Genomic DNA, 22,057 nt, shown 5'->3' with positions numbered 1-22,057 from the left:
TCAGTGGTTTCTGCACAAGGCTTGCAGGCAAAAGACAAAACAGGGTCAAGTGACCCATATGTTACAGTTCAAGTCGGAAAGAACAAAAGAAGAACTAAAACCATTTTTGGAAACTTGAATCCAGTATGGGATGAGAAGTTTTATTTGTAAGTAAATAATGAAACTATTACAAATATTAAGATACTTCAGGATAAATTTAAGACAGGCATTCACAGTATGCAAGCAATAATTATCTCATATTTTAATGGTATCTATGCATAAATTATAAAAAAGTAAAACTAATATTATGAACTCAGTAACCTCATAATATTTATTATTTATTCTTCATCTTGAGAAGCAAGTGAATTAAAAAAAATATTACAAACAAAAAAGTTGGCACAGCTAAGATGAGTTTGCAGGAGAAAAAAAAAAGATTATGACATGATCTGTAACTTGGGTTGACCCAATCTAGTAAGGAATTTACAAGCTTGATTCAGCAATAGCTTGGCATCTGAAGATTGATGACAAAAGACAATAGAAAGATTTGGGGCATCACCTGGCCCATTACAGCTACACCAGCCTGTACTGATGAAATTGTTGATGATAACTTTTAAAACCTCTCATTTTCTGTGAGGTCATTTATTCCAAACCTCTTATATCCTGTACCAAACAGCAAGAAATCATTTTTTGTCAAGGCTTCTTTTCTTTCTATTAGCCCTTCTTGGAGAGAGAGATGATAATTTCCAATTACCATTTGGTAGAAATAAAAAGCCCTAACTGTGAGTTTAAAGGCAGACTGTTCTTTTTCTCTCCTTCTTTCTTTGTTAATAGTTTACACATTGATCTCAGAAACATGCTAAATGAGCAAACTCAACACATACAGCTTGTTTGGGAATGTGGACAAGAGTATATATAAAATACAGAATTTCACATGTATATTGGCTGATGAAGGGAGTGTTAAGAAAAGGGTGTGGAAAATCAGTTGCGACCCAATAACAGAGAGTACCGTGGAAAAAGTTAAGAGCTTTCTATGCTTCCTACTTCAGACTGCTGGGAGAAACCATTTTAATATCTCTTTGTTTGTTAAGAGAAGATAAGAAATCAATTGATAGTCATAAATTCTTAGTCCTAAGGCAGTCAAGTTAAGTGAATAAAGTAGGATAAGGGCAAAAAAGGGGAGGGACTGTGGGAAACTTGAGAGCAAGTGACTTGGAGAAGAGACAGCTTCCACTGCCACGCAGTCCTGCAGCTGCAATGCAGCTAGAGTTTCCAGTTTCTTAGGAGAAGCTGGACATTTGAAAGTTTAAAAAGAACTTTATTGAACTATAATTGGAAAAAAAAGTCTACATCTTCAAACTGTACAATTTAAGTTTTGACATATGTATACCCCATGAAACCATCACCACAGACAGGAAAATGAGCATGTCTATCAACCCCAAAAGGTTCTTTATGCCCCATTGAAGCCATCCCTCCTGACTGCCCCCCCCCCCCCCCATGCCAGGCAATCACTGGCTGGCTTTATGGTGCTATAGGACTTTTTTTTTGCATTTCTACAATTTTATGTGAATAGATCTTACAGCATGCGTCCTACTTTTGTGTGTTTTTTTTTTTTCACTCAGCATAGCTGTTTTGAGATGTTGTAGGGTTTAGCAATAATTTATTTCTTTTTATTGCCAGGTAGCATTTCATTGTATTAAAATATAACCGTTTGTTTATGTAGTCACCTTCAATGGCCATTTGGTATGTTTCTAGTTTTTAGCTATTAAAAACAAAAGTTGTTAGGAGCACTTATATGGACATATGTTTACATTTCTCTTGAATAAATACCTAAGACTAGAATAGCTGGAACATACAGTAGGATCATGTTTAATTTTTAAGACTCTTCCTAAGTGCTTGTACCATTCTATATACATTTTCACCACCTACGTATGGGAATTCCAGGTCATACAAATCCTTCCAGTGTCAGGCCAGTCTTTTGGATTTTAGCCATTCTAATACATGTGTCTTGTTATCTTATACTGCTTTTATTTTGTATTTATCTAACGATTAATGATTTCAGGCATCTTAGAATATGTTTATGTGCTCTCCATGTGTCTTCATTAGTTAACTATCCAAGTATTTCGCCCATTTTTATTTTTGTGTGTTTTTATTTGTATAAGTTTTATATTTTTATGCTTCACACATTGGTCTATGATACATTTTGATGTGATTATTTATAATGTGGTATAAGTTATAGACCCAAGTTCTTTATTTCGTATATGGAAATCCACTGGTTCCTGCACCATTTTTTGAAAACGCTATCCTTTCTGTACTAAACTGCTTTTGCACCTTTTATAAAATTCAGCTTTCTCTATATGTGTGGAGATTATTCCTGTTTCTGGATTTTTTATTCTGATCTTTTTCTCCATGTATATGCCCCTACCACATGGTCTTGATTACTATAGTTATACTTTATAATAAATAAAGTCTTAAAATCAGGTAGTGCTAGCCCTCCAACTTTTTCTTTTTTTCAAAGTTATTTTATCTATTTTAGAACCTTTGAATTATTTTCATGTGAAATTTTTAATTGGCTTATCATTTTTCACACAAAAGAAAGCCTGATACGGTTTTGATTGCTTTATTGCCTTGGCTAAGATTTCCAGTATAATGCCAAGTAAAAGTGATAAGAGCAGGCATCCTGGCCTTGTTCCTGATCTCAGATGGAAGACGTTCCTTTCTTGATTAACTGTGATATTAGCTTTGGGCTTATTGCAGATGCAACTTTTCCAGTTAAGACAGCCATCTTCTACTTCCAGTAGGCTAAGAATTTTGATTAGAACTCAATATTGCATTTTGTCTAATGCTTTTACTGCATCTATCGAGAGAATCATATAATTCCGAATGTCATTTTTAAAACTTTACTTGGCCGATATTGTTCCATTGTCTTTGTGTTTGCCTCACTTCCTTATTCTCAATGATAAATCTGTTGTCTTCTTTGTTACCTTGTACATGTCTTTTTCCCCCCATAATTGCTTTTAAGGTTTTGTTTTCTTTACTCACCTGTACAATTGGACTGCAGTGCGCCATGGTGTAATTTTCTTTGTGTTTCTGGTGCTTAGGGTTTATTGAGCTACTTGGGCCTGTGAGTTTGCAGTTTCCTTTAAATTGGGGGAAATTTTGGCCACTGTTTCTTTAAATATTCTTTCTGTCCCTGTCTTCTGGAGATTTCACTTATACGTATATTAAGCCTCTTGAAGTTGTCCCACAGGCCACGGATGCTCTTATGTTCTCTCTCCCTCTCTCTCTGCCTCCCTTCCTTTCTCTGTGTTTCACTTTAAATTATTTCTATTGGTAGGCATTCAAATTCACTGACCTTTTCTTCTGTAATGTCTAATCTACTCTTAATCCAAGCCACTGTGTTTTTCATCTCAGACATTTATTTTCCATGTCAGGAAGTTCAAATTGAGTCTCTGTATCTTCCATATCTCTACTTAATTGTTTTAAAAATTAAGATGTTATTGGTGGGGGGAGGTTCCTAGGAAAATTTGGGGGAATGTGTAGTGATTTCCCATGTACCTGCTACCCCCACGCATGCATAGCCTCCCTCCATTATCACCATCTCCCAGCAGCGTGTGGGTATATTGTTACAATTGATAAACCTACATTGACACAAGATAATCACTCAAAATTCAGAGTAGACATTACCTTTCTCATTGTGTTTTACATTTTATACATTTGGGCAAATGTATAATGACATGTATCCATCATTATGGTATCATACAAAGTACTTTTACTGCCTTAAAAATCCTCTGCGCTTCATCCGTTCATTCCTCTTCCCTCGCCAAATCCTTGGCAACTACTGATCTTTTTACTGTCTCCAAAGTTTTGCCTTTTCTAAAACGTCATATAGTTGGAGTCATACAGTATGTAGCATTTCCAGATTGACTTTTTTTTTCATTTAGTAATACGCATCGAAGGTTCCTCTGTGTTTTCTTTCATGGCTTGATAGCTCATTTCGTTTTCAGCACTGAATAATATTTAATTGCCTTGATGTACTAGAGTGTTTTTATTCATTCACCTACTGAAGAACATCTTGGTTACTTCCAAGTTTTAGTCATTATGAATAAAGCTGCTATAAGTATTCATATGCAGGTTTTTATGTGGACATCAATTTTCAGCTCCTTAGGGTAAATGCTAAGGAGTATGATTGCTAGATTCTATGGTAAGGGTATGTTTAGTTTTGTAAGAAATGGTCAAACTGTCTTCCATAGCGGCTGGACCATTTTGTGTTCTCCCCAGCAGTGAATAACAGTTCCTCTTGTTCCACATCCTCTGTAGTGTTTGACATTGTCAGTATTTTGAATTTTGACTGATCTGGTAGGTGCGTATGATACCTCGTTTTAATTTGATTTTCATTTGAGATGATCTATGTGGAACATCTGTTCATTTGCTTATTTACAGTCCTGTTCATTATCTTTGGTGAGGTGTCTGTTAAGTTTTTTGGCCCATTTCTTAATCGAGTTGTTTATTATTGAGTTTTAAGGTTTCTTTGAATATTTTGGATAATCATCTTTCATCACATGTGCCTTTTGAAAATACTTTCTCCATGTCTGTGGCTTGTCTTCTGATTCCCCTGACATTGTCTTTCTCTACTTAGCTTTCTGATTCATGCAATACTCATAATAATTGCTTTGATGCCCTTGACTGACAATTCTAACATTTGTGTCCATTCTTGGTCAGTTTTGATTGATAATTTCTTTTCCCTTATTTTGTGTCGTGTTTTTCCGCTACTTCATGTGCCTGGTAATTTTATATTGAATGACAGGCTTTGCAAATATTACTTTGTTGTTGCTGGATACTTTGGGCATCCTCTAAATATTCTTGAGCTCTGTTCTGAGACATAGTTAAGTTACATGGAAACATATAGTTCTTTAGGTAGGTCTTGCTTTTTAAAATTGGTTAGGTGGGAATGAAATAGCACTCAACTTCAGGCTAATTATTCCTCAGTACTGAAGCAAGACTCTGACATGTCCTCCACCTACTGACTCATGAATGATAAGGTTCTCTTGTCTGTGCAGTAGACACAAACTATTTCTAGCCTTGGTGAGTGTTGGGCACTGTGACATCTAATCCTTTCAAGGGCGGCTTTTAACCTGGCTTTGGGTAGTTTCATCACATGCGTGCACTTATTACTCAGCGGATTGCCCAAGATGAGCCTGAAGTAGATTATTGCTTTCTTTCTGTTCAGTTCTCTTCTTTTTGATAGTATGTATGCCCTGTGACTTCTAGCTACATTGGCTTTTTCAGATTTTCAACTCTGTCGTTCCAACTCAGAGAGTCCAGTGGACTCCACCTGGGTTTTCTCTCTTTGCACAGTGGCCTGGAAACTCCCTCAGGGAAGTAAGCTGAAGTAATGGTAAGGCTCACCTTGTTAATTTTTTTCACCTCCTTGAAATCACTGTTCCTCTTTGACAGATCTTCAGTATATTGAGAAACAATGTTTTATATATTTCGCTCACTTTTTGACTTTTCATGTGGGGGGAGTCTCTAGTCCCGGTTACTCCCTCTTGACTAGAATAGAAAGTCTGGAACTTTGAATTTAATTGATAAGCAAAACAAAATAAAACAGTATGAAAGCCAACACAGAACATGTCAAACAAGGTACAACCTTTGGAGGTATGTGCGCCATAGGTTTTCAGTTGCAATCTATGAAATAAAGCATCCATTTAAAGAAATGCAGTAGTAGAAATATTCTAGTTTTATAATCCTGCAAAGGACCCCCTTTGACAAATGAGCTGAATAATGATAAGTGCATGCATATGAGGAAACTTCCCAAGACCAAGGTAAAGTCCACCCAAAAGAATTAGATATGACAGTGCCCAGTGTTCAGTCACGTCAGGAATAGTGTTTGCTCCCACTGGACAGGCTAGAAAGGTTCATGGTTCATGGGCTGAGTATACTGGAATGGATATTGAAAACATGAGTCATCAGTATTCTAACTGGCAGTTTTTCATGTAATTTACTGTATACCTGTTTTCCTTTTGATAGGAGGCACCAACAATACATGTATTCTTAAAACAGCATCCTTTTCCAGGAAGAAGAAATTCAAACTTATTGCACCAGGCTGTGCATATAATATATATATATAGCATACTTTTCACATTTTTCACTTTACTGACAAAATATTTATGAGCTTTAAGTGAAATCATGCTCACAAATATTTTCCATATTTTCCTTCTAGAATATAAAAAAATGAATGCCTAAATTTTCAACCGCAATTAATTTTGTTGCCAGTTACCTGAACGCCAAGATTCCATTTTTATTATCGATGTTCTATATCACTGGTTCTAGAAATAACTATTTTGAATCTACCTGTGCATGATTTCATTTGACCATGAAAATGGTGTGAAAGTTGCAAACTTACCTTCCTTTATACGGAAGGAGGAAATGAGTTCATAGTGTATTTACGTGCAGACTTTGAAAAACGCGTACATGTCACAGATGAACTCACCCAGGCCTCCCACTACCCTGACAGTTCTGCCCTGTGAACCGGAGTGTAAAAACGTGTCCTGACATTCTGAAAATAGGACGGCTTATTCATCGTATGGCTTTAGTTTGCTTTTTGGGCAATTTGCTTCAATTCTGAGCTTTAGCTTTTCCAATACGGAGAAAATGGGATAATACATACTTCCCAGGACTGATATATTTGTTGAGATAATGTATATAGAGCTTTTGTCACTTGTTAAGCATATTCAGAATGACAGCTGTATTTTTATAATTATTAGCATTAATAACATGATCACATCCTTTGTGCCGAGATTCAGGACTTAGAGCAGAAATGGCAGTAATACTTTCATACCGAAAAGGTTCCCGCCTGGATAGTGAGGCCAAGAGGAGTCTGATGAACAAGGTGCTGTAGGAAGGAAGTACTGCTGAAAGAAGAATTTAGAGAATTGAAACTGGGCGAAGTTTTGAGACATGGTTTTATCCAACTCCCTCATCTTACTGATGAGAAAATCGAAGCTTAGACAGGTTATAGTAGAGACAAGACTACAAAGCAGCCCCCTATTGTGAAGGCAAAAATAAGATACAAGAAGAAATAAAGAGGTGTGTCTTTCCCCACCTTCAGACCCTTCCTGTGGAAAAAGTGCAGTTGACCTGAACCAGGCAGGCAGTCGCAAAGCTGGTAAGACAAAAATGCAGATGAAGTAATTTTTCAAGTTTTTTTGTTTGAAAGCCTAATGGTTCCCCCACTAATGGCACTTTGATGCCCTCAAAAGATTAATGCTAAGTAATTTCAATTTTAATTTTACCTCTCTTGCCATGGGTTAAAAAAAGTTTGAAATTAATCTTCAAAAGACTATGGATGTGTGATTCTAGAATGCGGCACTCTGGACAGTGTTTACAGAGAACAGAGACATGACCAATTAAGCCCTTGCAGAAATGTGGGGTAGGAGGGGTTGTAAACGTGTAATTTTTAAAATATCACATGAAAATTAATTACACTAATCTATATGAAAGCACTTTGAAATTGATATAGTGTTACATAAATCTAAGGTGCCCCTTATCTTTGCTCTTGGATCCTAGTAAGTTATGGATTCGATCATTTCATAATTAATTATGACCCGATTTTATTTTCCTGTGCTACAATTAAAGAAATGGTTATGCTTATCATAAACCATTCCCTCAGGAGGAAAAGGAGTCAGTCTCTCCCAGTGAGTTCTAGAGAGAAAATGGTAGCATAGTCTGCCCATTTGAATAAGACATTTTGTAGTTAGAAGACTTAAATTTTATATATGTGTTGATACTATGCTTTCTAGAGAACCCTACAGTTGATCCTTGGTGACTCACTTTTGCTAACATAGGAAATAAAAACAAAATATGCTGATTCCCTCCTGGAGGGGCAGTAGCCGGTACGTATTGGCTATCTTTTTTAGATTGGTGTCAATGTTAACCATTGGAGTAAAGAGTTATTTTAATAACAGAGAGTCTAGTCAATACAATGCCTGTGGTAGGAGTGTGGACACGCCCTCACTTATTCATGGTGGTGTTGAATAGGCACGGCAGTGGTGTTTAAACATTCTACTCATGTATTGACTGAACAACCAGCTTCACTTGCTTTGTGGGGTATCAGTTAAATTCCACCCTCATTTCCTGAGCGTCCTTTATATGCAAAGCACTGTACTGGGTCCACGGAAAGTACTGACTTGAGTACTTTCATGTTATACCCAAAAGCTCTCTGGCCTTCAAGTTTACAAACCTGAGTTTCAGAACTGTTCTGGATCCAGCATGCTTCTTGACCTCCAGGAAACCCCTCAACCTCTTTGAATCTCAGTTTCACAGTGGGCATTGTGCACAAAAAGTATTCCCCACCTTGACTCAGTGAAGTTATTATTAGGAGGTAGTGTACATGAAAGCTCTTTTAACACATAAGCACCCAAAATTCATAATGCTGTTATTTGGCCCTTTGAAGCATATGCCACCCATGTTGCATTCACAGCTACCCAGATGGGGTGGCACACCGAGTGCCTCAGGCCCAAGGCTCTCCACTGTGCCATGTGCTGCTCAGCCCAGGGCTGAGTATGAATTAAGCATAAACTAAGCTCCATAGGAGATAACACTTAAATACTACAGTTAAATAAAAATGTCTTCAGAGCATGGCAGGTTAATATTTTAAAATGACAGCCTGGATGTAATCAAGGATTTGATCTATTGCCTGGGTTACTAGCGGAGGCCTTTCCTGGGCTATGTGGGATGGGAGCATTTCCTCAGTCGTCTGAGCTAGCTTACAATGATGCATCAGGAAGTCATCTGTCAAGAAGATAGTCCCACGATTGTCTAAAGCAAGAAGGAGTTTAGTCACACTTTACAGGCTTACAAATTTGTTTACTTATCATTGTCTACATTGTGAATATGCCTGGCAACAGGGGGATATAATAACCAGTACTGCCTTTCACTTAGTAAACAAGGTTGAATGATTACTCATCCATATACAGCAGAGCCAATAGACTAGCACCTACTTCATGAATAATTCATACCAGAACTTAAGGGTTAGTAAGGAGACGAAAGTGTATGGAAAGAGTTCTGGACAGAATTCAATGAAGTATGAACTTAGGGCCACCAAAAAGAATTGATTTATAGTCAACAAACCATAAAATTTTGGATCAGAACAGATCCTTGATATTCTGTAGGCTGAGATACAGAGGAACATATACTTTACTTAGTTTTAAACTGAGGATCAACTAGAATTCAAACAAAATCCCCCAAATCTTTAGGGAGCAGTTAAATTACAAACAGCAAACTCTTGGGGCAATGGGGTCTATTCTGTAGAGATCCCTCTTGGTGGGAAGAAAGGGTCTACATTTAAACTGGTCCATAGAAAAGGAATTAGGAAGAAACAAATTGTATTACAGAAAGCCTTTGCAGGAGTCCAGGAAAAGCCAAACAGTAGAACTCCAAAAGGGCAGAAATTATTATGCTTATTTATTTTCTCTATTTTTCTCTGATGTTTGTCCATCTCTATGTGTTTTTCTCCATCTCTGCCCCTCCATTATATATTTTCTCTTTTCTCTCTCCGTCTCTCCCTCTCCCTGTCTGCCTCTCATCTGTCACTGTCCCTCCTTGTGTCCCTTCCCCTCCCTTCTTTCCTCCCTGCTCTGTACTCCAGTCTGATTCCTGATGTCTAATCAATAGCTTTTCATTAATTAGCTTCCATGTGGTTCGTAATAGCCTTAGCCCTAAGGTCATGTGTTTCCTACCTCTAGTGCTCACAGTTTCTTTGCATTTTTAAGCAATTAGCCCAATTCCTCTTTGTGAAACAAACCATACAGGTCGTGGGTGGTCTCCTGGTGACTAATTTGAGCCTATGGATTGAACCAATTCCCCCTGAGTAGAATATATATATATATATATATATATATATATATATATATATATATATAAAATGTAAGTAAAGGTACTTACAGTCATCTGGATTTATGTAGCATTTTCAAGACCCAATCACTATAGCCATCCATCCTCTATTTGGTTCATCCCCCCACCTCTTGGATGTGCCCCACATGTGGACCAACCATTTTGAAGGCAGAGAAAGGAGATTCACATGCTAGTGCTATCCCTAGCCAAATTGGAAATGTGCAGATCTCTACCGACTTAGAACTGTACAATGTAAAGTCCAACTTCCTGGGCATTTTGTGTGTGTGTCAGTACCAGCTCCAACCCTCTTTAGAAAAATAATTCTTTCAACAAATATTTATGTGTGAGGCACTCTCCTAGATGCTACAGACATTGAGGTAAATATGCACAGTAGTTGCTTCCTCGTACAGAGTTCTCATTCTAATTGGTGGGGAGACTGTGCTGAGACTCATATCAGCTAGGAAAAGAGTCAATGCTAGGAAATTAGGGGAGAATGGACAGTTCTCCTTGGTCCTGCCCTCCTGGCTGAGCTTGACAATAGAACATTTATCTCTGTGTAAAGGGTGTATAAAGCAAGATAATATTGGACAAAAGAAATTCTAGATAAGTAATCACCTTATTGAGATATAATGGCTAGGAAGAAAAATCTAAAACCCAAATCACTGAAAGTATCATCATAATTATAGTCACTGATATTTGTGTAACCATTTACTGTATCTTAACTGCTACCACATGTATTACACTTCTCAAATACCTTAAAAAGCATTGCCATTACTGTTGTTGTTGTTGTTGTTGTTGTTGTCATTCTATAAATAAGAAAGCTAAGACTCAGGGAGGGAAACAGATTGTTGCTAAAGAATTCATCCAAACAAGGAAAGTAAAAGAACGAAGACTCTTATCCTCATCTTCTATTACTGCAGTAAGTGCCCTTTCCACACTATCTCATTCCCTTACTAGTGCCAGTCATTCAAAACAATCACCCAAAGAGAGCCAGGGAAAACCCAGTACAAAAAACCCAACGTGAAAACAGATAAGTGAAGATATTGAAGATATTTTTTACAAAAGACTGAAAATGAACTTCTAGAAATGAAAAATACATTGTGTACAATGGAAAGTACACTGAATAGGAATGACGCAGATTAAATATTGCAGAAGAAAAGATTATTTATCTTACAGACATAATAATAAAAAAAATGAGATGAAACATACAGAAAATTTCAAAGAATAAACAGAACAGTTGAAACTGGTTCAAGAAGCCAAAAATCATCTAATCGGAGTTCCCTAAAGGAGAAGGGAAGATGGGTATAAAAAGTATCTGAGGAAATAATGGACTTTCTTTTCCCAAATTTGATCAAAATTAAAAACCCACAGGCTCAAGAAGCTCAATGAATCTCAAGCATAAGATACATGAAAAAATTACATCAACACAACATAGCCAAATTGCTCCGAACCAGTGAAGAAAAGGAAATCATGAAAACTTCCAGAGAAAAAAGGCACACCATACACAGAGTAAGAAAAATAAAGATGGCCTCAGAAATGGTGTAACCAGTAGTACAATGGAGCATCATCTTTTCATTGTTGTAAGAAAAACTGTCAAACTAGAGTTCTAAACACAGAGAAAACACTCTTCAAAAAAGGGCAATGAAGTGGTTTAAAACATACAAAGACAAAATAAAGGCTTTCCATACATATGAAAGCTGAAAGAATTCCTTTCCTTCTGACTGGCACTACAAAAAATATTAAGAGAAGTTTCTCAGGCAGAAAAAATGTGATGCCAGAGGAAAATACAGATCAATATAAAGGCAAGAAAAAGAATGAACTCTGGAAATAATAACCTCATTGACATATATATTACACTCTTACATTTTATTTAGATTTATTTAAAAGATTGGTAAGTATTAACACAAAAATAATAACTTATTCCTGAGTTGTTAATGCAATAACTAAAATATATGATAATGATTGCATAAAGGTCTAGGAGACAAAACTGAAAATATACTATTATAAGGTTCTTACACTGTATATTAAAGGGTATAAAACATTTGTAGATTGTGATAGCTTAAATATGCATACTAAAGTAACAACTATAATGACAAAACAAAAGAATTAATAGCTAATATGACAAAGTAGATAAAATTCAGTTATAAAAATAATTGAAAAAACCAGATAAAAGGGAAAATGGGACAAAAATGGGGAAAATAAAAAATAGCAAGATGCCTATGTTTTTCACTAAGAGTTTTATAGTCTCTGGCCTTACGTTTAGGTCTTTAATCCATTTTGAGTTTATTTTTGTGTATGGTGTAAGGGAGTGTTCTAATTTCATTCTTTTACATGTAGCTGTTCAGTTTTCCCAGCACTACTTATTGAAGAGGCTGTCTTTTCTCCATTGTATATTCTTGCCTCCTTTATCAAAGATAAGGTGACCATATGTGCGTGGGTTTATCGCTGGGCTTTCTATCCTGTTTCATTGTTCTATATTTCTGTTTCTGTGCCAGTACCATACTGTCTTGATTACTGTAGCTTTGTAGTATAGTCTGAAGACAGGGAGCCTGATTCCTCCAGCTCCATTTTTCTTTCTCAAGATTGCTTTGGCTATTCGGGGTCTTTTGTGTTTCCATACAAACTGTGAATTTTTTTGTTCTAGTTCTGTGAAAAATGCCATTGGTAGTTTGATAGGGATTGCAAGGAATTTGTAGATTGCTTTAGGTAGTATAGCCATTTTCACAATGTTGATTCTTTTAATCAAAGAACATGGTATATTTCTCCATCTGTTTGTATCATCTTTAATTTCTTTCATCAACGTCTGATAGTTTTCTGCATACAGGTCTTTTGTTTCTTTACGTAGGTTTATTCCTAGGTGTTTTATTATTTTTGTTGCAGTGGTAGATGGGAGTGTTTGCTTAATTTTGCTTCCAGATATTTCATCATTAGTGTATAGGGATACCAGAGATTTCTGTGCATTAATTTTGTCTCCTGCTACTTTACCAAATTCATTGATTAGCTCTAGTAGTTTTCTGGTAGCATCTTTAGGATTCTCTATGTATAGTATCATGTCATCTGCAAACAGTGACAGTTATACTTCTTCTTTTCTCATTTGGATTCCTTTTATTTCTTTTTCTTCTCTGATTGCTGTGGCTAAAACTTCCAAAACTATGTTGAATAATAGTGGTGAGAGTGGGCAACCTTGTCTTGTTCCTGATCTTAGTGGAAATGGTTTCAGTTTTTCACCATTGAGTACGATGTTGGCTATGGGTTTGTTATATATGGCCTTTATTATATTGAGGTAAGTTCCCTCTATGTCTACTTTTTGGAGGGTTTTTATCATAAATGGGTGTTGAATTTTGTCAAAAGCTTTTTCTGCATTTATTTAGATGATCATATGTTTTTTCTCCTTCAATGTGTTAATATGCTGTATCACATTGATTAATTTGCATATATTGAAGAATCCTTGCATTCCTGGGAGAAACCCCAATTGATCATGCTGTATGATCCTTTTAATGTGCTGTTGGATTCTGTTTGGTAGTATTTTGTTGAGAATTTTTGCATCTATGTTCACCAGTAATATTGGCTGGTTGTTTTCTTTCTTTGTGACATCTTTGTCTGGTTTTGATATCAGAGTGATGGTGACCTTGTACAATGAGTTTGGGAGTGTTCCTCCCTCTTCTATATTCTGGAAGAGTTTGAGAAGGATAGGTGTTAGCTCTTCTCTAAATGTTGGATAGAATTTGCCTGTGAAGGCATCTGGTCCTGGGCTTTTGTTTGTTGGAAGATTTTTAATCGCAGTCTCAATTTCAGTGCTTGTGATTGGTCTGATTGGTCTGTTTATATTTTCTGTTTCTTCCTGGTTCAGTCTCAGAAGGTTGTGCATTTCTAAGAATTTGTCCATTTCTTCTAGATGGTCCATTTTATTGGCATATAGTTGTTTATGGTAATCTCTCATGATCCTTTGTATTTCTGCAGTGTCAGTTGTTACTTCTCCTTTTTCATTTTAATTCTATTACTTTGAGTCTTCTCCCTTTTTTTCTTGATGAGTCGGGCTAAAGTTTTATCAATTTTGTTTATCTTCTCATAGAACCAGCTTTTAGTTTTGTTGATCTTTGCTATCGTTTCCTTCATTGCTTTTTCATTTATTTCTGATGGGATGTTTATGATTTCTTTCCTTCTGCTAATTTTGGGGGTTTTTGTTCTTCTTTCTCTAATTGCTTTAGGTGTAAGTTTAGGTTGTTTCTTTGAGATGTTTCTTGTTTCTTGAGGTAGGATTGTATTGCTATAAACTTACCTCTTAGAACTGCTTTTGCTGCATCCCATAGGTTTTGGGTCATCGTGTTTTCATTGTCATTTGTTTGTAGGTACTTTTTAATTTCCTCTTTGATTTCTTCAGTGATCTCTTGGTTATTTAGTAGTGTATTGTTTGGCCCCCATGTGTTTGTATTTTTTTTACAGATTTTTTTCCTGTAACTGATATCTAGTCTCATAGTGTTGTGGTTGGAAAAGATACTTGATACAATTTCAATTTTCTTAAATTTACCAAGGCCTGATTTGTTACCCAAGATATGATCTACCTTGTAGAATGTTCCATGGGCACTTGAGAAGCAAGTGTATTCTTTTGTTTTTGGTTGGAATGTCCTATAAATATCAATCAAGTCCGTGTTGTGTAATGAAACATTTAAAGCTTGTGTTTCCTTATTTATTTTCATTTTGGATGATGTGTCTATTGGTGAAAATGGGGTGTTAAAGACCCCTACTATGATTGTGTTACTGTCGATTTCCCCGTTTATGGCTGTTAGCATTTGCCTTATGTATTGAGGTGCTCCTATATTGGGTGCATAACTATTTACAGTTGTTATATCTTCTTCTTGGATTGATCCCTTGATCATTACATAGGTCATTCTTTGTCTCTTGTAATAATCTTTATTTTAAAGTCTATTTTGTCTGATATGAGAAATGCTACTCCAGCTTTCTTTTGATTTCCATTTGCATGGAATATCTTTTTCCATCACCTCATTTTCAGTCTGTATGTGTCTCTAGATCTGAAGTGGGTCTCTTGTAGACAGCATATATATGGGTCTTGTTTTTGTTTCCATTCAGCTAGTTGTGTCTTTGGGTTGGAGCGTTTAATCCTTTTACATTTAAGGTAGTTTACATTTAAGGTAGTTATCAATATGTATGTTCCTATTACCATTTTCTTAATTGTTTTGGGTTTGTTATTGTAAGACTCTTCCTTCTCTTGTGTTTCCTGCCTAGAGAAGTTCCTTTAGCATTTGTTGTAGAGCTGGTTTTGTGGTGCTGAATTCTCTTAGCTTTTGCTTGTCTGTAAAGGGTTTAATTTCTCCATTGAATCTGAATGAGATCCTTGCTGGGTAGAGTAATCTTGATTGTAGGTTTTTCCCTTTCATCACTTGAAGTATGTCCTGCCACTCCCTTCTGGCTTGCAGAGTTTCTGCTGAAAGATCAGCTGTTAACCTTATGGGGATTCCCTTTTATGTTATTTGTTGTTTTTCCTTCGCTGCTTTTAATATTTTTTTCTTTGTATTTAACTTTTGATAGTTTGATTAATATGTGTCTTGGCATATTTCTCCTTGGATTTGTCCTGTATGGGACTCTCTGTGCTTCCTGGACTTGATTGAATATTTCCTTTCCCATATTAGGGAAGTTTTCAACTATAATCTCTTCAAATATTTTCTCAATCTCTTTTTTTGTCTTCTTCTCCTGGGACCACTATAGTTCGAATGTTGGTGCATTTAATACTGTCCCACAGTTCTCCGAGACTGTCCTCAGTTCTTTTCATTGTTTTTTCTTTATTCTGCTCTGCGGTAGTTATTTCCACTATTTTGTCTTCCAGGTCATTTATCCCTTCTTCTGCCTCAGTTATTCTGCTATTGATTTCTCCTAGAGAGTTTGTAATTTTATTTACTGTGTTGTTCATCTTTTTTTTTTTTTTTGCTCTTTAGTTCTTCTAGGTCCTTGTTAAATGTATTTTGTATTTTCTCCATTCTATTTCCAAGATTTTGGATCATCTTTACTATCATTACTCTGAATTCTTTTTCAGGTATACTGCCTATTTCCTCTTCATTTGTTTGGTCTGGTGGGTTTTTACCTTTCTCCTTCATCTTCTGTGTATTTCTCTGTCTTCTCATTTTGCTTAACTTACTGTGTTTGGGGTCTCCTTTTTGCAGGCTGCAGGTTCGTACTTCCTGTTGTTTTTTGTGTCTTCTCCCAGTGGGCAAGATTGGTTCATTGGGTTGTGTAGGCCTCCTGGTGGAGGAGACTGGTGCCTGTGTTCTGCTGGATGAGGCTGGATCTGGTCTTTCTGGTTGGCAGGAACATGTCCGGTGGTCTCTTTTTGGGTGTCTGTGAACTATCATGATTTTAGGCTGTCTCTCTGCTAAGAGGTGGGGTTGTGTTCCTGTCTTGCTAGTTGTTTGACATAGGGTGTCTAGCACTGTAGATTGCTGGTCGTTGAGTGGAGCTGGGTCTTAGCATTGAGATGGAGGTCTCTGGGAGAGCTTTCTCCATTTGATATTATGTGGGGCTGGGAGATGTGTGGTGGACCAATGTCCTGATCTTGGCTCTGCCACCTCAGAGTCTCAGGCATGACACCTGGCTAGAGCACCAAGACCCTGTCAGACACATGGCTCAGAAGAAAAGGGTGAGGAAGGAAGGAAGGGAGGGAGGGAGGGAGGGAAGGAGGAAGGAAGGGAGGAAGGAAAGGAGAAACAGAGAAAGAATGAAATAATAAATAAAATAAAGTTAGTAAAATGTAAATAATTATTAAAAATTAAGAAATTAAAAATTAATTAAAAAAAAGAGAGCAACCAAAGCAAAAAACAAATCCACCAATGAGAACAAGAACTAAAAACTATACTAAAAAAAAAAAATAAATAAAAAGGGACAGAAATAACTCTAGGACAAATGGCAAAAGCAAAGCTATACAGACATAATCACACAAAGAAACATACACAAAAAGATAAAAAGGAAAAAATATATATATATAAAAAGGAAGAGAGCAACCAAATCAGTAAAGAAATCTACCAGTGATAATAGGCTCTGAACACTACACTAAGATAAACATAAAAGCAGAAACAAATTAGTTGCAGAAATCAAACTCCAAGTCTACAGTTGCTCCCAAAGTCTACTGCCTCTATTTTGGGATGATTCATTGTCTATTCAGGTATTCCACAGATGCAGGGTACATCAAGTTGATTGTGGAGATTTTATCCGCTACTCCTGAGGCTGCTGGGAGAGATTTCCCTTTCTCTTCTTTGTTCTCACTGCTCCTGGGGTTCAGCTTTGGATTTGGGCCCCCCTCTGCATGTAGGTCGCCTGAGGGCGTCTATTCCCTGCCCAGACAGGACAGGGTAAAGTAGCAACTGATTTAGGGGCTCTGGCTCACTCAGGCCGTGGGGAGGGAGGAGTACCAAATGCAGGGCGAGCCTGTGGCGGCAGAGGCCAGCATGACTTTGCAACGGTCAAGCATTTACTTTTTTACTAGCATCACCAGTGTATGTTTTCCTGCCTGATGAAACCTTACCATTGCCTTTAGTCTTCATGATATGTTACTTTTGGTGATGCTTTTGATTAGAGTTGGAATTGAAGGGATAGTAAAGGGGACAAAATGCGTTTTGTCTTATTTAAAGCACTGCAATAAGCAGTAGAATAACTTCTTGAGCTTTTACTAAGACTAGATTTTGACATCCTTTTTTGATCTGTCCTCACAGAACTATGGATAAAATTAAGAAAGCACAGGATGGAAAACTACCACTAATTCTGAGGGGACATTTAACATGTGTTTTTATCTGAAGATGATATCTAAGACCCTTTCTGACATCATAGGTATATTATTTTGTGAAACTTTACCATTGCCAAATAATTAAGTTCATGTATTGGGAAAATTCCTTCAAAGAACGGGACACTATTTTTTCAACACTGCTAAGATAAGGGCCGTATTTAATATGATTTAAAGCATGTTTAATTAAATGTTTGATTTTAAGCTATTGTTTATACCTTGCTTTGTCCCTACAAGTAATTGAAACAACTAGTCCAAGTTTATTTTTCAGTGGTATATTTAGTCACAAAGATTGAAATGAAACTAAGTGATTAGAACCCACAGTATTTCATAATACAGAAGTAAAGTTGTGGAGAAATGGTAAATTGGGGGAAAGTTAAGTCGCTGATACTTTTATGCACTGCCTTTCCAGGAGATTTCAGAGGCTGTGGACTACTCTAGAATGAGGCATGCTTTCATACGCTAATAGCCAGTGGGCAAGCAGAAAGAGTCAGTTCCCTTAGAAGACTTTACATTTATGGAAAGAGGATCAGTGCAACTCAAGAGTAGCTCTTATGTGAATGCTATCTATACACCGGCTAGCTTTCCTTACCATCTATGGCCATCTGGCCTTGACCTTAGACCTCTGAAAGTCGTGCCTGGCTTCTACTGTGCCCTTTATAAAATGCTGGCACCCTACATCTTTTCTCCTATTATGTAAAATCTTACCTCTTTATTTATCTACTGTCTCTGATGAATATGGATCTGATCTTTCTAGAACCCCAAGAAATTCTTTAATAGCCAGAAATTTTGACTGCTGCCTACTTTAAGGTCAGGATAATATTCTCACATGGGCTTAAGATCTTGGAATTTCCTTGAATAGACAAAATTAATCCATTGTCTGGTGGGGGGGGGGATAAGGAAGTCCCCTGAGGAGTGGCTGACTTTCTTGAAAAATGTTTTACAGTAGTATTTAGGTGGTCTCCTCTAGGATCAGTATCATTCTCAAATACATCCAGTTTAGGAAATCTTGACTATCTTTGTTACTTGGTACTTTTCTTTATTTTCCCTGTCACACCACCACCACTAATTGCTTCAATATCTTAATGATCAGACTGTTACATGATCGCACTAGTTTTTTAATTTCATAGAATTTCTTGTACTTGCCAAGTACAAAGTGTATGTTCAACTAGGACACAAACAAGATTTTGTTATATGGAACTAGTTATTACTAGGCCAAGCCATATGAAATTGCTGATGGTCAACTCTTTTGACGTACAATAATGGCAATTTCATATGGTTTAACCTAATGTAATATCTTCTGTTGAAATTAATTCTTTGTGAATAATCAGTCATACCTTTATATCATCTGGAGGATAGTGTTTTTGGTACCTTTTTAAGCTATGTTTATAGTTGATCAAGTTGTGTTCTTTTGGAAGTTTGAAAACATTCAAATAGATGTTTTTTTTATCTGAATTTTTGGCTGAAGGTTCATAATTATGTAGATCGAACTCTAATTTTTGAGACACTTGAGTTTACATTTTAATGATGAAGGGTAGCTACTGTTGATGAGCACCATTGCCACAATAACACAGGTGCTGTCAAGTGGTTTTCTGTGTTTGTGTGGTGACTTGGTTTGTTTTTCTTTTTGAATTCTATCTCTTTGTATTTTCCATAACATCCAGGAAAAGAGTCCAGAGAGGTCTGAAGTATACCCAACACTACTATTTATGAATTCTTAGGCATAACTGCTCCATTCCCAATAATTGGTTGAGCTTAGATTTAAGTGGAAAAGTTAATTGGATGGTAGGATTTCCTAATGTTTCTTCTCTGTTTTAGCAATTCCTTGGTGATTAGTGCAGAAGTGTTCCACTAGCCTGTGCACTGTTGCTGTGTTGCTGATGTTTGGAATGAGAGAGCTGTTAGTTAATAGTATTTACCTTTATCATCGCTGCTTCTGATTCAAGTGTGGTGTTCAGATAAGGTCTGCCCAGGCAACTGATATAACTGCAGCTTGCCGCTGACGTTGCCATCATTGCTTCAGAGTTTCCCAGGAGAATAGCAGCTGTTCTTTTCTAGCGAAGAGTGAAGGGGAGCATCTCAGAGAAAGGCAACTTAAGTGCCTATAAAAAAGCATGCTGACTGATTCTGTTCTCTTGCCAGGTACAGATTCTGGCTATTTTAACCCTTTTTCTCTGGCAAGAAATAGTTATAAGCTCCTCTTTAGAGGTCTCTTTGATATATGGTGGGGGAGGGCACTTTTCATTCATTTTTTTTTTTCTCCTTTTCAGTTGGACTGGTGTGGGAAAGAGGAAAATTTTGTAGAAATGTACATACATATTTCATTTTTTTCATATTTAATTTAATGTATAACAGATGGACTCCCTAAAAGTCAATATAATAGGAGAAGACATATTTCAGCTTTCTGATTAGCACAGATTGAAAAGTAATTAGTACTCAGTACTAATGAAAGTATAGAGAAACAGGTGTAGTGTAAGCACATATATGCTTTCTGCAGGATATTTTAGTAATTTGTGTGTGTGTGTGTGTGTGTATCTATCTGTATACAGATGTGTATGTAACTGACATGACTTCCAACCTAAAAAATCCACTTTTAATAATTTGTCAGACTAGAATATTTTTATAAGTTCATAAAGATATACATACAAAGCATTCTGTATAGCAGTACAGTAAGACATTGGAAACCACCTAAATACACATCTACTATCTATAGGGGATGAATTCGTTAGAAAACATCCATATAATGGAATATATCATATCATTAGAAAGAATGATGTATATGTGTATATGTCAGGATGGACATGACATATTAAATTTAAAAAGTGGAGATGCTAAACGGTACGTAGAGTATGATCCTGCATTTATACAAATTCACTTAAAATTAAATACAATTATATAGATCAAGTATCAAACCTTTTAAAGGTAAAAACTAACACTAAGCAATATCTTTCCATTAAAATATTGACAGTAACATTCATTGAGTCAAGTAGGGCACTGAATGCAAATATGTGATAATATGAATTGTGCTCACTGCAGTGGAAATTGGTAGAGGGATGCTCCATCTTTCTGAAAAACAGTATTTTAAAAAAGTTTTAAAGCATCCATATGCTTATACAGAGTGACTATATAACATTAATGATAATAAAATGGTTCATATTTATAAAGCACTATTATTTTTTCAAAGCATTTTTTAAAAACAAGTTTCTTTTCTTTTTTAAAATTTAATTAATTAATTTTTGTCTGTGTTGGGTCTTTGTTTCTGTGTGAGGGCTTTCTCTAGTTGCGGCGAGCAGAGGCCACTCTAATTCGCGGTGCGCGGGCCTCTCACAGTCGCGGCCTCTCTTGTTGCGGAGCACTAGTTCCAGATGCGCAGGCTCAGTAGTGTGGCTCATGGGCCTACTTGCTCTGCGGCATGTGGGACCTTCCCAGACCAGGGCTTGAACCCGTGTCCCCTGCATTGGCAGGCAGATTCTCAACCCCTGCGCCACCAGGGAAGCCCTCAAAGCATTTTTATACTCATAACTTTCTTTCCAAATCACTCATTGTGTTACCTATTGCAAAAATGTTTATTATTCTCTTTTTATCAGTTTCCTTTCCTGAAGTAAGCAAGTTGAATGATGCCCTCTAGAAAAATGCTTTTAGCGTTAAAGGGTTTTATCTATGAAGATGCAAATGTAAAGACCTCTTAGGGAAAGGCACAACAATGCTAAAAGGAGTAAGAGAAACAAAGAAACACTTCAAACCAAGTGCATAGTGTTATGTGTTTCTTTATAGCATTTTCTACATGAGTTTGGCATATGTGCTGGTCATTTACCTGTTTGCTATACCATTTATTCCCTGAAATGTCTTTGGTGTGTTCTTTATGTCAGGGAACTGAACTCTAAAGGCTACCTTTCCCAGACTTCCCTGCCCACTAGGTTTGGCCATGAGGAAGCACTGCAATAAGATCAAAGGTGGGAGGATGGGAGAAGCCAGAGTATTTTTTTTCCTTCTCTCTCTGCCTTGGACAGCATCACCAATGATGTGTGGGTTTCCTGCCTGATTCAAGCTTCTGTTGGATGGGACCTTCCTCTGTGGTCCCAGTTCCTATCTATCTTTTCCCATTGTGTGAACCTTTGGACACTATTGGTGGGCACGCAAAATGGTGCATCTGCTATCGGAACCAGTATGGAGTTTACTCAAATATTTGAAAACAGAACTACCATTGATCTGGCAATCTCACTTCTGGGTATATATCCAAAAGAATTGAGATCAGAATCTCAAAGAGATTTTAGCGCTTCCAAGCCCAGCATTATTCACAACAGCCAAGATGTGGAAACAACCTAAATGTCCAGTGACAGGTGAATGAGTAAAGAAGTCATATATACGTACAATGGGATATTATTCATCCTTACAAAAAAG

At 36.7% G+C, this 22,057-nt stretch overlaps 1 protein-coding gene across 2 annotated transcripts in view; it reads left to right on the top strand.

Moving 5' to 3' along the window:
* Window positions 1-22,057, top strand: part of UNC13C (unc-13 homolog C) — a 586,631-nt gene that overhangs the window by 238,031 nt on the left and 326,543 nt on the right. For both annotated transcript variants that reach the window (XM_032622977.1, XM_032622978.1), the window contains one exon: window positions 5-146. In XM_032622977.1, the coding sequence (XP_032478868.1) occupies window positions 5-146 (142 nt within the window). The remainder of the gene's footprint in view (window positions 1-4; window positions 147-22,057) is intronic.

The sequence above is a fragment of the Phocoena sinus genome, chromosome 2, assembly GCF_008692025.1.
Source record: "Phocoena sinus isolate mPhoSin1 chromosome 2, mPhoSin1.pri, whole genome shotgun sequence".
NCBI lineage: Eukaryota > Metazoa > Chordata > Mammalia > Artiodactyla > Phocoenidae > Phocoena > Phocoena sinus.
The sequence above is the reverse complement of the archived record's forward strand: the minus strand, read 5'-3'. Positions and strand labels throughout refer to the sequence as shown.